Source organism: Saccharomyces eubayanus, chromosome X, assembly GCF_001298625.1.
Source record: "Saccharomyces eubayanus strain FM1318 chromosome X, whole genome shotgun sequence".
Taxonomy (NCBI): Eukaryota; Fungi; Ascomycota; class Saccharomycetes; order Saccharomycetales; family Saccharomycetaceae; genus Saccharomyces; species Saccharomyces eubayanus.
In genome coordinates, this window is record NC_030985.1 from 174,862 (window position 1) to 191,140 (window position 16,279).

A 16,279-nucleotide genomic window follows, 5' to 3' on the forward strand; every position below is an offset into this window, starting at 1 on the left:
TTTCTACGACGTCTTGACATATTACATTATCTCGATGATTTTAGACTTTCTTTTTCCTGCTACTCTGAGAAGCCGTAAATAGCGGGAAAACCGTCTGGCGATCCTCGGCCATTATTTTTCTTTGCGTTGTCAGCCCCGAACGTGATATATTTCGAGGAGTCGTTCAAAGGCCATGGCAGGTAATCGAACAGTGCAATGCATTATCTTGCAAGCCGCGTCGTTTGGTAGGCTCTACTTCCCTTTGCTATTTTGGCCTGTTCGGCCAGGATCCTTTCTGGTTCTGACACATGGAAGCGTGACGATTGTATATGTATATATATTCCTTTAACGAGTATAATGCAAGTTCGTTACAATAAACATATGTATATGTATGTAAGGTCGTTTTTCTGTATCTCCTGCATCCTTTGCACAATTATTTTTTTGACTTTGCTTTTCTGTCAATATTTTTACGTTGCCGGTTCCCTTTAATTTGGATATTAATAACGTTATAGACCACCCATATGCAATGCAGGTAAATTTTTAGATAGACCGTTTTCACCACGTTCCCGTAGGATTTTGGTGCGTCTTTCTAATCGGTCTGTGATATATTTGCTCATTTGGACATCTTGATTTCTGTATTTTACCAGCCAGGGATGTTCCGTTAAGGCTGTGTAAGTGGGTCTTCTTTCCGGGATTTTTTGTAGACATAAGGAAACAAAATCTTGTGCGTCGGGACTGAATCTTTCTGATGGCAACCTGGGTGGTGGTCCGTCAACAATGGCGCTCAATTGAGAAAAGATGTTGTCGAAAGTTTCTGGTGGATATGGATATCTACCCAATGCCATTTCCAGGATACTCAAACCCAGAGACCAAATATCTGACTGTACTGTATAAGTAGCTCTATCTGGATTCAAGGACTTGATACGCTCAGGTGCCATGTATGACTGACAACCAATATTCGTCTTGGCTAAAGATGCCACCAAATTACCTGAAACACCGAAATCACACAATTTCACTGTACCTTGGTTGGCAGAGCACAATATGTTTGTTGGTTTGACATCTCTGTGTATGATGTTATGCTGGTCTTTCAGTTCTCTTAATCCATGGATGACAGCGTTGGCAATAAATGCTAGTTGTGGTTCATCAATGCCGCCAATTTCGGATGATTCATCGTATATCTTATCCAGCGAGCCACCATCCATGTATTCCATACACATGTATACTGCCCCCTCAATAAAGAAGGCACCATAAAAGTCCACAATGTATGGAGAATTACATTTATGCAAGACTTCTAATTCCATAAGAATTTGCCTGAATTTGGCTTCATCCAGTTCCAAACGGACTTCCTTTGTGGCCATAATGACATTTGTGGGTTTATGCAATACTTTGGAGACATTACCGTAGTTACCGTGGCCCAGTTCGTCCAAGAACTCTAGTTCATCCAATGTAATCCTTGAACTGGAACCATTACTGAAATCAATACCTTTAGAAGATAGCGATAGTTTACCTGCAAAATTTAACGAGCCAGATTTGATATCGACATACTTCGAAAAATTTGCAAAGAGTCCACCGCCACCACTACTACCTGAATTCGAAGAATTGATACTGTTTGCAGTTCGGGGTGTAGTTCCTAAAGTGTCGTGTTGGCCTTCGGTACTAGATGAAGTGGAAGTGCTTTGCACACCGTTTACCAAAGAACCAGGGTTCGACTTTTTCCCCTCCACAGCTTTGCTAGATACAGTTTCTATGTGCATCTTGTTTGAAGGGCTTGGTGCAAATTGTTGCGGCTGTTGAGGACTTTTGCTAGGCATTTTTAAGGACATCCCACCGGGAGGCAATTTCAACCCTCGACGGGCACTCAAACTTTGCTTTGGCGTGTTTATAATGGCGGGGGCTTTATGTGGAGCGACGCTGGGCCTCGTTGGGTGCTGAAGGGATAATGGTCGCCTTGGCGCTCTTCTACTAGGATTCAGCAATTGAGCCTTTTGTGCTGCAGATGCGGTATTAGAAGCTGCCGGCGTAACGCCATTTGCAGATAGATCAGTGGCCACACCAACCGCTGTGGTGATGACTTTAGTCGTATCAACGCTAATACTGGCACTCGTAGCTTCCTCCATGATTATCTTGTCCTGAGTACCTTGGTCACTCCGATCGTTCTTGAGAGTGTTCTTGGAGGAAGTCTGAACAACTTGACCAGTCATTCTTTGTGAAACCTTCGAACTACCAACTACAGGGAGAGGCGGTAATGGTTTGTTGACGATCTGTTGGATATGTTTGGGTGATTGCGAATTGCCCTTGTCCTGGTCGCTCTTGTTGCTTCCCACACTGGCTGACCTTTTAAGCGCACGTTGCTCTTGGAAAGCCTTCACACGGGCATGAAGATCCGCATTGATGTTGTTGTAGTGTGACGACGTAGACGCTGTTCTCTTGACAGTAGAGCTATTTTCCGAGCCTGTTGGTTCGTGGGGCTGGGCAGATGGCTTACCGGTTTTCTCGTGGAGACTGAGGTTCGTAAATTTGTCTTCCATCTTTGAGAAATGATGTTTTCGTTCCACTTGCTGTTGACTATGTATCTAAAGGAATGTTTCGAAAAGTGGGCAGTTTATCAGTTTCAAGCAAAACAACAGTGATGTTTGAAGAAGAAAAGGGAAAAAGCAGTCTTGTGATAAATGTACCTACTAAAGCAGCTACTATTGTCTTTTCTGTATTGGCTCTTCTTTCCGGTGCGGCAGCAAATCAATCGTCTATATCGCTAGGCCCCTTTGCAGTAAAATATGTGCAAATTTCCGCAAATGTGTATGGTTAGCGAAATCGCTCACTAATTGTTAGACAACACAACACACGTTATAAAGATCCTTTCAGGTGCAGCGGGACGCAGTGGGAAAAACTGGGAAAAATGCCACTATTGAAAAGGCAAAAAGAAAACGAAAATGAAAAAGAAAAGGCAAATGAAGACAGAGAAGCAAAAGACAGATGCGAGAACAACGAAGCTTGGAGCCGAATGTGTATGCAGAGCAGGGGCGCTAATCGGATGTCGTGGTAGCCGTGGTTGCCAGGGCTTTTTTCTTTACTTGCAAGAAATCGGAAGCTTTGCGCGATGTCTGCTTTGGGTAGTGTAGAACAAGATATTCTTACGGGCACAGGCGGGTATACATGTGTTTGGAATATACGTACATTTACCTGGGACTATCACTAAGAGAACAAGAGCCTGTCCAAATATAGAAACAGATGTATAAATAAATATGGAGCGTACGCACGAATTGCGTGCTTTTTTCTTTCTTTCTTGCACTGGCGAACTCTCTTGGATGGATGCCTAGAGTGGTACTGCAGGTACGTGTAGCGATTGGCAGGTTTCTTAGTACTAAGGCGCACCTGCGTTGACTAAATATCTGGGAAAGAGGTGTGCCTGCGAGAGTGTTTGAGAAAAGCTGAAAGCAAAAGACCAAAAATAGTGTTTTACATGGGGGAGCAAGACTTCGCCATTACCTTTTTGCACAATTGACTTTGTAGCTGGATGGTAGCCGTCGAGGTAAATCCCGCAGTACAGCCCAAACCAGCTCCGGTATCACCAGTTCTGTAAACAACCTCATCAGATTCTGAGGGCATCAACGCCGATGCAACAACAACAACAACAACACATAGTGGTGGCAGCACCCACACGTCCTTTTCGTCGACGCCGTAACTAAAAATACATACTCAGATTCAACGTTTTAAACTAATCTATCTAAAATTGGAAACTTACTGCTGCCATTTGAAAATTTTTATTTTAACGTCTCTCCTGCGCCGTTTCTGTGTGGACGGAAGATTAAAATAGAAAATTACAAAGGAAAGAAGCTAAATTCCACATTTCCCACTACCGCGCGATGCCTGCAGATGCTGTGGTAACATGTATCTACCTATGTATCTAACCAGCTATATCGCGGGTCTGATAGACACAACCCTCGTTCGTCGTCGCGCGCTCAACCTGTAGCATCCTAAACGAATATTTGTTACCATACCTCCTGTCCTTTCACTCAACGTACTTCGATTGAGCTGCTAATGAAATCACAACGCAACTGCCCAAGTAGCCCAAGAATTGGAAAAAGGCCCTTCTTGACAACTTGATTTGTTGAGTGGGTGTGTGCAAAGCTGTAAAGATCGAGCGGACCTGGTTGAAGAAAAATATCATGTCTCTATGATTGTCACGTAAGCTGTAAACTGCTACTGGCTTCTAACTGGCTGCCGGATCCAAATTGTGCTCCCACTTGCGCTATCATAGTCTTTCCATGTCATTAATACTGCTGCAGACTCCTTTCTATTTAAATTGCGCGCTCCCACTGCCCGCGTTGGAAAACAAGCGATAATTTCAAGGGCACATACAGTGCATGGTAAGGCAGCCAAAGCTGTATCTCGTTCATGGCGCCAGGGTGCAGCAGTTTACGGAAGGGTACTGGGCGTTTTGATTACCTGATTCGGGCTTGTTTGCATTGCGGAGCTCGGCTACTCGGGTCCGATGGCCCACTACAACATCCGAGCTTAATTTGCAACTGTTGTAGGGAACGGCCTCGTTCTATAAAAAGCTTAATTAAATGAATACCTTGTTTGTAATCCCTACGAAAATACTTCTAAAAATAATGCTGAACATCGAAATTTCTTGAATGATGGCCCCATTGTGAAAAACGCCCTGTTTCGACAACTTTAATTTCTGGAATGAGATACGTAATTGTCCCTGGTAGAGTCAAAACTCTAGTAGTAAATATTAGAATTATGCCCCGTAAATGTATTAGATGCATCGTTAACCATTCTGTTAACCGTGGTGTCGCTGTCTTCAGTGCCATCGATATCGTTGCGTTCGGCTTCCCCATCCTCTTCTCCTTGTTCTATCTTTTGCTGTTGTTCCTTTTGAACCATTTCCAAAGCAGCCATAACGTTATCTTCAAGGCTCAGCATAGCATCGTTCATTATGGCATGATCGTTCCTGTCTAATCCGGCAACAGGGTTGCCCATGTCATGTTCACGATCATTGACGGTGCTTGCAGCATTTTGAGAACCGTCGTTCGCCAAATGTGGTACGATCCCATTTGTGGCAACGTCCAGGTATTTACGTCTTTTCCTAGAATGTTCTTCCTCTACAAACCTGTTAAATGAATTCATTGACTGTTCGTCATCCAACAAGGGTGTGTTCTGTATCGAAGCAAGGTACTCGTTTCTTTTGTCTACTTGGTTGGATTCACTGGTAGAAGCTGGACTATTGGCGGCATTTCGAAATGCAGCTCGTACGACGTTAGTATCCGGCGGAGTAGGTTGGCCCTCCGCATCATTTAGCGTACTGGAAATCAGGTTTTGGGGGAAATTCATTGACTGGCCCAATAATGCGCCATCACGCTTCTTGTTATTCTTTGGGTTATTGATGGTTTCCACGTGTTGCGTCGGTAGCATGTGCGCCTGCTTGACCGCCCTCTTTTGTTCAATGATCACCCCTGTTCCATCTTTATACCTCATCTTACATTTCTGGCATTGGGAAATGACCTCTGAAACAGTATTCTTGATTCCCCTCCAATGGTATTTTTCACCGATTTTGGAAGTCACTTTATTGATACCTAAATGCTCTACTAAGTGGATTTCCAATGCAATTTGGATTTGTTGATTTGTATCGTAAATAATTTCTTTCCCTTTTGTCATTAACTTCCCATTTAACACCGAATGCGTCTTTGAAAGCACCCTAAGTCTGGCCTTTTCATTTCTATCACAATGTAAAGGATACTTTCCTGTTTCCAGGAAATGCTTCAATCGTTCATATTTACCAATTTCAATACTTTTTTGAGGATCTCGTAGCAAATCAATGCTCTTTGTGATATGTGTGAACTCTTTGCCATACATAAACGAATCCACTGGGACATCAAACCCCTTGAGAATACCTGCTTCAGGAAGTTTACCAATTCGTCTGAAATTCATTCCTTCCAAGATTCTTCTGATCCCTACGTTCGTTCCGTATATTAATGGGAAAAACGATGATGTAAATCCTAATTTCTTGGACCACTCTATAAAAGTTTCCACTAATGTCTTGCCAATGCCCTTACCCCTAATACCAGCATTCACCAGAAACGTTCCTGTAACCACATGTGCTGAACGTCCAGGGTATGCCGGCTTAAGATCAAAAATGCCAAGGCACTGCTTCTCCCACTGTATAGTGAGATTTAAATTTCGACGCTCTTTCCGTTTCTTATATTGAGAGGTATGCCTCATAGTTTCTATATCAGTTCCATAATTATTATCCACATCTGTATCAGCGTCCATACTGTAATCTAGTTCGGGTATTTCGCCTAGCACCATGATACAAACGTGGCCATCGTTATGGAACCAGACATTCTTGAATTCATCTAACGATAAAGTCTCATAATAGGGAAAGCTATCTCCCTTTTCCACTTCCATATTAAACTCATCCAGAAGGAAACTCACAAGTCCCAGCGGCAATAAATCAGGATAGGCCGGTACAGGATACATCGTAGCTATTGTCTCTCCGTCTTTCAGCAAAATGGTATGTGGTTGTAAAGGTGTCAATATTTGATCAGAAACCGCCAGATCGTCCCTCATTTCTACACCATTATTATGGTTAGTCGCGTGCAGATGTTCGTCATCTCGTACTAAACCTGTATGCTGATTCAGCATCAACATTTTTATAATAGATCTCTTTGGTTATTTACGCTGGCAGAAGACCGGTGTTCTCTGTAGTAGGATTTTCCTCCCATTAACATCAAAACATTGAATTAAACGTAAATTAAATCTTGCTTGTTTGTTTGTTTGTTTGTTTTTCGTTTTTCTTTTTTTGATATTTAAGAGACGATCCCGCTTAGGTTATTTTCGAAGCTTAGAAGATTCAATCCAATATGATTCAATAAATAGTGGGACGGTATAATTTATATTCAGAATGAAATGGCTATTTTTTAGCATTGGATGAATAAGTCTTAAACAGTACAAAACATGAGCCACAAATTCAAAAGGGTTGCTGTTGCCCAACTATGTTCATCCGCTGACTTAGCCAATAATCTAAAAGTAATAAAAAAACTAATATCTAGAGCTATTCAAGATGAGGCAGATGTTGTGTTTTTTCCAGAGGCGAGCGACTATCTTTCTCAAAACCCTCTTCACTCCAGATATTTGGCCCAAAAGAGTCCGCAATTCATCCAGCAATTACAATCGGGAATCACTGACCTCGTTAAGCAAAATTCAAGAAATATTGATGTTTCTATTGGAGTCCACTTGCCGCCAACACAGCAGGATCTGTTGAATGGTAATGATCGGGTCAAGAATGTTCTCCTCTATATCAATTACGAAGGGAAAATACTTCAAAAGTATCAAAAATTACATTTATTTGACGTAGACGTACCAAATGGTCCAATCCTGAAGGAATCAAAATCGGTCCAACCGGGGGAAGCTATTCCCGACATAATAGAGACACCTTTGGGTAAATTGGGTAGCGCAATATGCTACGATATTCGCTTCCCGGAGTTCCCTTTAAAACTCCGGTCTATGGGAGCTGAAATCTTATGTTTCCCCAGTGCATTTACTACCAAAACAGGGGAGGCTCACTGGGAGCTACTGGGTAGAGCAAGAGCGGTTGATACCCAATGCTATGTGGTCATGCCAGGACAAGAAGGTGTCCACGATCTTTGCGATCCAGCATGGGAGAAACAGCAGCATATAATTGCTTCGGCGAAGAGCCCTAAGAGAGAATCTTGGGGTCATTCAATAGTGGTTGATCCTTGGGGAAAAGTAATAGCTCGTGCAGACCCAAATTGTGTCGGTCCGCAGCTTTTTGTTACAGATTTGGACTTTGAGTTGTTGCAAGACATAAGAAACAGAATGCCTTTGTGGAACCAAAGAAGAGACGATTTGTTTTATTGATACTTGAAGAAAAATTGTATGAAAGAGGAGGTTTCACAAAAACAGGTTAACTCTACATGCTGAAGTCTTTAAGAACAGATAGTCTATATATATAAATAACTAGTCCTTTGATTGTTCGTTTATCGACTGGAGAACTTCATTAACTTGTTCCTTATCTCTGCATTTATTTATGACTTTAAACGCAAAAGTTAAATATGAGGTGTGTGATTTAATTTCGGATTCAACTTTAGTAACCTCCTTCCATTTATAATTGCTATCACCCTCTTTGATACGAGAACCTTTACCGAATGGGTTGAATTTTGCCTTTTCTGTTAACGGTATACCGTCTTCATTTCTTTTTTCAATTTTTTCATCACTGGTATCTATAGTATTGTCAAACATCCGCTTACGTCTTTCTACACCTTGGAGCTTGTGTCTCTTGATATCTCTTAATCTCTCCATAGCATCATCTAAAGATCTGACCATTTGTCTTCGACTTTCGTATTGTCTACCTTGAATTTCCACCATTTCCACATCAGTCCAACCGTATTTTTCCAATACTTCCAAAGTTTTGTCCACTTGTTCAATACAAGGCGAAAAGCAACATAGGCCAACTTTTTCTTCTGTGGCAATGACGGAATCCAGGTGAGGTATAGCATCCCAAGGTGCTGGTAAGTCCAGAAATACTACATTAGCATTCAATGAGGCAGCTGTCTCATCGTTGGCAAATTCATAAGACGTAGTGTCTCCCTTCTCAATAGTAAATCCGCCTTGGCAAACATCTCGGTGAGTGATTGTGACATTGTCATCAATAAGGCCGTGTTCTTTAAACTCCTCCAAAGCCTGTTCGTATCTTACATGATGGAATTCAAAACTGAAAAGGTGGCCTACAGATCTCGCAAAAGCATGCGAAAATGATCCTGAACCAGTACCAGCCTCAATTACTTTACTGTGAGGACTACAGTTTAGTTTTTGCATGATGTATGAAGAGTCAGGCGTATATACGATTTGAGTCCTGTGCGGTAATGACAAAGTCCATAATTCGGGCGTTGGTTGCAAGACGTGGATGAAGGCAAACTTATTTGAACCCTTTGTTCTTATGGCAATTTGGGAACCGTAAGGTTTGCCTATAATATCTTTGTGAGGGAACGAACCATAACGAGTGTTGAACGTCTCTTCGGATTGCATTCTTACTGGCTTGATATTGTCTCTAGAAACCCATATTAGGGTTAAATCGCCCTCCTCAATCAGGTCTTTGTAGTCTGAAAAACATCTTGCTGTCATTTTGGGATCAGGCAGTGTATTATGTGATTGTATTCTAGTGGAATGTGCTACTGTTTATTTTAAAACTTTGAACTAATTTCAAGTGATGAGCTTGAAAAAATTCGCTGCTAACGGCAGGGCATAAAGGCGAAAAATTTTCATAGACTAATAACAACGGCAAAAGCTGCTATAACACAACGTCAGGCTGTAGCAAAGCAAAAGAGGGAAGTCGTACAACGCAAAGCTGCTCCCTCATAAAAAAAAAATTAGGTACTGTATACACTTGCATTTAGATATAATCGTTTATATACATATACGGTCTCCTCTTTTGTTCTTGTTCTGTCATCATCAAAGAGAGTTGATTAAATGAGCGGAGAGAGTAAAATTGACTGAATGTTAAATTTTTTTTGGAGCTTTCTTTGCGGTTTATGTTGGTGCTGTAATTTCCTAGTACATATCTGACTTATGGAAATCGTAAACGATACCATGACGGGCCATTTCTTTACCTCTATGAGTTTCTTCTTTGAATCTTTTTTCGTCATTTTGCTGTTTAATCTGCCAGGCTTCCTTGAATGGTATGCGCTCCATGGCGTCAAGGGGTTGATCTTCTTTATCGATATCTACTTCGCCCAGCATGACGACATTTTCACCACGAATCATGAATATACCGCGGTCTTCTTCGGCGTATTTGTTTTCTTCACTGAAATATATTCTTTCCACACAATCTTGCAGTATCAAGTTTGCGTACTGGTCAAATGTTCTCAATACTCCGAACAGCATTCTCCCATCACGTAAAAGGACAAAGATCTTGCGGTCCACTGAACTTACAATAGCGGCAGTGGTAGTAAAATTGTACTGGTCGAGATATAAATCTGCTTCACCTTCCGAGATCTTCTTGGAGAAGTGTTGCTGTTGTCGTTTATTGTCTTGACCGGATTGGGCTCTCTCCCTGCTATTTGCTGGCATCTTTGGCTTAAATGGTTCAATAAAATTGGTCTATTATTGTATTGCTAAAAAGGGAAACAAAACTATGGTAATTTCTAGTATTTTTGCTGTGTTAACTTTTCAAGAAAGCAATCCGATTTGAAAAAGAAAAGGAAATATAATAAAAATGTGTGTTCGCGTAGTTTCACTGATATTCTACGCAATTCCCAATGAATTAAATGCCCCCAGACTGAATTCCAAGCTTGCTATATCGTTGTATATTCACGACTTCCTCTATTTTTTTCGTTTTTTTCATTATTCAACAGGCGCGGGTAACAGACAAAACACGTTCAATACCTTAGCCCACCGCTGGCTATTCTACATACCATTGTTGCACTATGATAGTTATATACTTTGCGTATCAAAGACCCATACGGTCTATGACATAATTCTGGGCCATGACCCCAAAGGATAAGCTTAGCCCGTCTTCGATCCATTCCTTGACCCATTCGCTAGGGTCAACAATCTCATCGTCATCATCTTCGTCTGCGCTCTTGTGTTGATTCGTGTCATCGCCAGCTTCCTTTTCTAGTTCCTTCCCGTCCGGTCCTCTCTTTTCGATGGAACCTTCTAGCCAATTGACCCATTTCACTGGGAAACCTTGCGATCTTGTTATGGTGGTGATGTCATTGGTGATGTCCTTCAATACAAGTGTAAAATTGAAATTGCCGGGTGTGTTGGAATCGGTTATTTGAAAGTCGTTATCACCGTCCTGTTGCTTTTGTGGGATTGCAATTGGGAGAATGGATATAAACAAATCACTGATTTTATTACCGTTACTGCTGATGGAGCTCTTGTCGTCATCTGGTCCAACATCAGCTTCCTTCTGCTGTTTCTGGTATTCATCGTGTGCAGTATTGAATAACTTGAGGGCGTTTTCCAGGTTAGCGAATGCTAATTTTTCACCGTCTGTTATCTTGCCATCAAATAGATTGAATTGCAGTTTTTTTTTCGAGTTTTTAGAGTCAGCATCCACAACAGAAGACTTCTTTTCCATTTGTTTGTTATCATTATTGTTTGGATGACCCCATTCATCGACGAATATCCTAATGCCCCCTTCCACCTGTGAGCTTAGAACCTGATCGAATTTGCTTTCAATGTTGTACTGTAATGATGGATAATTGACCAGATCGTGTACTAAATGGATTCGTAGTACCTCTTCAGTTTCGCCAACAACAATTTTTTGTAAGTTTCTGGCTATTTCAGTAATTGTGTTTGTGCTAATCTTCGAAGAGAGGTCGAGCTGTTCTTGCGCAAGACGGTTTTTTATTTGGGAAGCTTGTTCTGCAGTTTTGTTCCAAATACTTGTCACTTTGGCAGACCCAGAGGAAGACCACCAGTTCGAGATAGACGCGATTGGGTCATGTAACGGAGCTTCCTCTTCCTCCTCTTCCTCCTCTTCTTCATCTGCTTCCTCCGCTTCCTCCGCTTCCTCCGCTTCCTCCGCTTCCTCCGCTTCCTCCTCTTGTTCTTTTTGCTGGTTTTCCTCTAGTTTCTCAACTTCCTTTGGTTCTACTGCCTCTTGAGCTTCCGCTTTCTTACTAGCCAGTTCACTACGGGCCTTTTCTTCGACCTTTTTTTTGTCAGTCAAGCTCAAGTTGCTCTTCTCCAGTTCTTCTAAGAATTCAAAAATATCGTCATCACCCTTGGTCCCATCATTGCCTTTCTGTTCTGCTGCAGAATCAGAACCATCCTGAGATTCTTCTTTGGTACCCTTTACGTTGGCGGTATCCATTTTACCACCATTTTTAGCTTCTGGAAGTGAATCTAAAAATTCAAACACGTCCTCAGCCTCGGAGTTCTTATTTTCAGACATCTTGCCCATATAATATATGCCTTTGTTCGATTAACTCAGGTATATTTGATCCCTGTTCCCTATTTCAACATTTTGTTCAATCATCATCCAAGAATCAGAACCAAAAAAAAACAGCTTTCCTCTACGCGTCGCTCCCGTCTAGAACGACCTCATCGCAAATTTTTTTTTTGGGCCAAAATTTTCATATTGAGTATATCAATAGTGATGAATAGCTTATAGTAGTAGCGGTCTTAAACCTTGAAGTCTCCTCCGAACCCTCCAGACAGCCATAACCATAATGCCTTCCAAGAACTCAATCAATAGACCTAAGCTAACTTCAAACCTGAACCACAGGGTGCACTCTTTGGGTAAGAAGAGAGCTCAAAGAGAAAAAGCAGGTCTGTTGCAGCCAGCCAGATCCAGCGCAAACTCTAGATCCGGGGAAATCAAATCTGTAGCACTGGACCTATACTTCCAAAATAAGAAGGATGCAGGCGAAACTTCCACCGCTGTGACCCTACCAACACCACCATCTCACCCAGCTTCCATCACTACAAGGACCCTTTCCAAGAAGAGGGCTAAGAAAATCGAAAGAAACTTGAAATACGCTGCGCAAAGAAAACTGTTAGTCGATGCAAGTGCTAAAGTAGAAGACGATATGGACATCGACTTGGACAGCACCAAGAAGGTGAAAGAAAATGAAAAGAAGAAAAGTTCTTTGACTTTGGTTAAGGAAGCTTTGTGGAATGTGATTGACGACACCTCGTCTCACGGCTTACTCATCGAGAACGGACAAGGTACTACTTTGGGTGGCCCATTCTTCCCATGAGGTAGAAACATATATAATTTTGTACAGTAACAGTAACTCTTTGTATATTAGGAAATCGAATAAAAAAATAAAAAATAAATTCACAATTATCAAATCGTGTGATATATTGAGTATAAATAGAGAGAAATGCACGTATGTAAATCTAATCTAGTAGACCCTTGGAGAGCAATTCTTTTGAAACCTCCTCCTTCATGAAGGAGATAACGTCGTGTGGATCAGCCGCAGAGAAAACACTGGTACCTGCAACAATGACGTTGGCACCAGCTTTGGCAGCCTTAGGAATGGTCTCCTTACCCAAACCACCATCGACTTGAATGTTCAAATGAGGGAACTTGGCTCTCAAAGTTTCTACCTTGGGCATCATGTCCTCCATGAATTTCTGGCCACCAAACCCAGGCTCCACGGTCATAACCAAAGCCATGTCCAAATGAGGAGCTAGCTCGAACAAAACGTCCACGGAAGTGCCTGGTTTGATAGCACAGGCGGCCTTGATGCCCTTGGCCTTGATCTGTTTGACCAAGGACAAGGGATCCTGAGTGGCTTCGTAGTGGAAGGTGAATTGGTCAGCACCGCACTTGGCGAAGTCGTCGACCCATTTTTCCGGGTTCTCGACCATCATGTGGCAATCGAAGAACGCGGTGGGCTTCTTTTGTGTGTTAGTGGCGTCACCAGGACGTGGTACGGAACGACGCAGGGAAGTGACGATTGGTTGGCCTAATGTGATGTTAGGAACAAAATGTCCGTCCATGACATCGATGTGCAACCAATCCGCGCCAGCATTTATGACTCTGTGACACTCGCAACCCAAATTGGAAAAGTCGGAAGCAAGGATGCTGGGGGCTACAATAGGTTTGACCATTCTTTCTTGTATGTTTATCTGTTCTTGTAGCTTTTCTTGCATGGTCTTGCGCTGATTGCATCCAACTTGTTTAAATTTTCTTCCACGGACGGCCTTTTTAGCCTGGCCATTGGCAGATAGCACGAGAGATAATCGAGTGGCTAGATCAAGAGGAGCAATCGCGGAGAAGAAGGGCGCTGTTCTCTCTGTTTAACCTGCATCTTGCATCGCTGTCTCATCTTGTCTTGGTAACGCGTCTAGTTCCTAGGTACACCACATAACTCCACAAGAAGACGTCTGAAGCTGCCACTACCAAGGTTCGGTACACAGAAAGAGCAAACGAACCACACAGCTGTGTCAACGCGCTACACCAACCTCGAACCACAGAAGACACATTCTTTCTCAATGCTCTTTTGGAAGTACTTGTTCATATGTATTACGCAGGCATCGGCCGCTGGCTGTTGTTGTTATGTCTAAGATAGGCGCGTTTGATATGCGAAAAAAAAAAAACTTTACAGAGGCTTTTGTTTATATATAGAAAGACCAAGAAAAAAACAGTGATGGTTTCAAGTGAGGAAGTTTGTTTCCCGGTCGCATTCTTGGCACAAGTCGCAGTCGTCGAGCCCATCATAGTGCAACGTTGATTAAATGTCGTAAATTTATGAGTGAATCATCCATGTACCAATGTCCTCCACGGGATCATCGCTTTTTTTCTTCTTCTCGTCCAGTTTTGTTGATCCGGCATTCTGTATCAACTGTATATACATGGGTCGCTTCCCGCACCACTCAGGTTATCCGTGCGGCAAAAACCGTCGTCAAATGGTTTATTATCGTCGACCCATTGATAAATTCTATACTGATCAACTATCTCACAGATAGGCTTTGCAATTTCGGGCGTGCAGTATTTCAAATAAAAGAGCACAAGCCCGAGGAGAGACGTCTCTGCCCCCCCGGCGCACAGCATATATACTCTAGGAGACGCAAGCGTCCCCGTCTGCGAATCGTGGCCATCAAGAGAAAGCGGAGACGTCGACAGCAGCAGCAGCAGCATCGCATCGAGCGCCCACTCACAAACACGTACCCGATGGAGGTCCAGATGATCGCCGTTCCGCTTGTCTTCCCGAGTACAGCTGCCCTGGCACGCTACCAGCAGCAGCGGAATCATCCTTGGTATGATCTGCCGCTGTCAGAAGAAGCCCTGTCAACCTGTTGTTGTAGTTGAGCTATGACTAGGAATCCACACACCCGCATTACCCAGCGCGCCCGCACGTGCTTTTTTATGGAAACTATAATGAATAACGACCAAGAACTTCTTTCCTTCTTTCCTTTCGTAAGTACCTTCATCCCGTTTATAGATATATATATATAGCAGATATTTTGTTAATTGATAGATTGAATCAGAACCCTTTGGTTATACATTTCCCAGAACGAAAAACCAAGGACAGAAGCTATAGCATAATGTCGGCACAACAAAGAAATAAGAATTCCGGCAGAAAGTCCGATAAAAACGCCCCATCGGTCCCACAAGTGGATGTGTCACTACATAAACCACTAGATATCGATGCTCCCCCCACTATCTACAGCGTCAATCTGAAGCCAGCGTACGGCACTGCTGCATTGAATTTGTCTGCCGATTTCATCAAGCAAGAACAAGCATTGGCCAATAAGTACTTGTTTTTTCACCCTCTCGTTATCTTCATTCTAACCGTTGGCCTTGCAGTTTATCTGGCTCCAAAAATCGTCTTCCCTATCAGAAACACAGAATCCATTTCCGGATGGTTCTACCAACTGGCCCGCATCAATGGGAAAGATGTCCTTACTGGTATAGTGTTCACCGCAATCGGTGCATCTTTCTTGTTCACTCTTCTCTCCCGTGTGTCTGATGCGTATTTCAAATCCAAGATCAGCCAACTGGTCGCTTCCAAAGGTGAGAAAGTCTTCGGTATCAACCTGAACGATTTGGTGTCAAAGAACGAAACCGAAGACCCAGTGGTAAACAACACACACATTATCGTTTACAGAGAAACGCCCATTGCATTGATCTCGTTGGCCCCTAACGTGGCTTTGACTACCAAGGAAAATTTAGTCATGAGCGTCACCACTGTAGGTTGTCGTCGTGTGTACGTCAAGAGTGGTATTATTGAAGACTTGATTGACTGGGCTTTGTTGCATTCTAAAATCGTTAGAAAGAACGGTGAATACGGAGAGACCATGAAACTACTAATCGACGTCTACTCATTCGATAACACACTAAGGGAAATTTTGAAGAAAAAAGGGTTCACTTATATTCAAAGCATCAGAGTTTCTGAAAATAGACTACTAGGCGGATTGTTTGGTGTCAAGAAGGAGTTATGGGGTTTGCAATTCCATTTTGAAAGTGAAGACAAGGACTAAGACTAGCATTATAATAACCGAAAAGCACACAATCTTTGTTGCTTTTCTTTTGTAGTACTCAACAAGTAAATATAAATGAACACCATAATATTTTATTTTTTTTTTATATAAGCACCTAGCTAACAAAGAAAAAGCAAAGAAGAACTAAAGGAGAACTGAAAAGCAGAACAGAGTAGAAAATAAAAAAAAATGTGAAGTATTGAGTCCGTAGCATAAGAGTGGCCAACGTGACTTTTTGGAAAAATGAAGTAAAAGCGGGGATAAAACATAATAACATCCAATGTTTAATAATGAATAGGAAAGCGAAAGAAAAGGATAAGTGAAGGGGGTATCA

The 16,279-nt window shown here is 42.2% G+C and overlaps 9 protein-coding genes across 9 annotated transcripts; 3 read left to right on the forward strand and 6 right to left on the reverse strand.

Moving 5' to 3' along the window:
• Positions 1-485: 485 nt before the first annotated feature.
• Positions 486-2,507, reverse strand: PBS2 (mitogen-activated protein kinase kinase PBS2; the record flags this gene model as incomplete). Its single annotated transcript, XM_018365999.1, has 1 exon — positions 486-2,507. One exon carries the CDS (start codon positions 2,505-2,507, stop codon positions 486-488), a length of 2,022 nt encoding a protein of 673 aa, XP_018221205.1.
• A 1,481-nt stretch (positions 2,508-3,988) lies between these two features.
• MCO6 (Mco6p) lies at positions 3,989-4,147 on the reverse strand (the record flags this gene model as incomplete). Its single annotated transcript, XM_018366000.1, has 1 exon — positions 3,989-4,147. The coding sequence occupies one exon, from the start codon at positions 4,145-4,147 to the stop codon at positions 3,989-3,991; it is 159 nt and encodes a 52-aa protein (XP_018221206.1).
• A 557-nt stretch (positions 4,148-4,704) lies between these two features.
• Positions 4,705-6,633, reverse strand: SPT10 (Spt10p; the record flags this gene model as incomplete). Its single annotated transcript, XM_018366001.1, has 1 exon — positions 4,705-6,633. One exon carries the CDS (start codon positions 6,631-6,633, stop codon positions 4,705-4,707), a length of 1,929 nt encoding a protein of 642 aa, XP_018221207.1.
• A 306-nt stretch (positions 6,634-6,939) lies between these two features.
• On the forward strand, positions 6,940-7,863 carry NIT2 (putative hydrolase; the record flags this gene model as incomplete). The annotated part of the gene is made up of 1 exon (XM_018366002.1): positions 6,940-7,863. The coding sequence occupies one exon, from the start codon at positions 6,940-6,942 to the stop codon at positions 7,861-7,863; it is 924 nt and encodes a 307-aa protein (XP_018221208.1).
• A 99-nt stretch (positions 7,864-7,962) lies between these two features.
• Positions 7,963-9,126, reverse strand: GCD14 (tRNA 1-methyladenosine methyltransferase subunit GCD14; the record flags this gene model as incomplete). Its single annotated transcript, XM_018366003.1, has 1 exon — positions 7,963-9,126. One exon carries the CDS (start codon positions 9,124-9,126, stop codon positions 7,963-7,965), a length of 1,164 nt encoding a protein of 387 aa, XP_018221209.1.
• Positions 9,127-9,552: 426 nt separating this feature from the next.
• Positions 9,553-10,071, reverse strand: LSM1 (Lsm1p; the record flags this gene model as incomplete). Its single annotated transcript, XM_018366004.1, has 1 exon — positions 9,553-10,071. The coding sequence occupies one exon, from the start codon at positions 10,069-10,071 to the stop codon at positions 9,553-9,555; it is 519 nt and encodes a 172-aa protein (XP_018221210.1).
• Positions 10,072-12,182: 2,111 nt separating this feature from the next.
• On the forward strand, positions 12,183-12,713 carry ALB1 (Alb1p; the record flags this gene model as incomplete). Its single annotated transcript, XM_018366005.1, has 1 exon — positions 12,183-12,713. One exon carries the CDS (start codon positions 12,183-12,185, stop codon positions 12,711-12,713), a length of 531 nt encoding a protein of 176 aa, XP_018221211.1.
• Positions 12,714-12,855: 142 nt separating this feature from the next.
• Positions 12,856-13,614, reverse strand: RPE1 (ribulose-phosphate 3-epimerase RPE1; the record flags this gene model as incomplete). Its single annotated transcript, XM_018366006.1, has 1 exon — positions 12,856-13,614. The coding sequence occupies one exon, from the start codon at positions 13,612-13,614 to the stop codon at positions 12,856-12,858; it is 759 nt and encodes a 252-aa protein (XP_018221212.1).
• A 1,395-nt stretch (positions 13,615-15,009) lies between these two features.
• Positions 15,010-15,945, forward strand: PHO86 (Pho86p; the record flags this gene model as incomplete). Its single annotated transcript, XM_018366007.1, has 1 exon — positions 15,010-15,945. The coding sequence occupies one exon, from the start codon at positions 15,010-15,012 to the stop codon at positions 15,943-15,945; it is 936 nt and encodes a 311-aa protein (XP_018221213.1).
• Between the last annotated feature and the right edge of the window lie 334 nt (positions 15,946-16,279).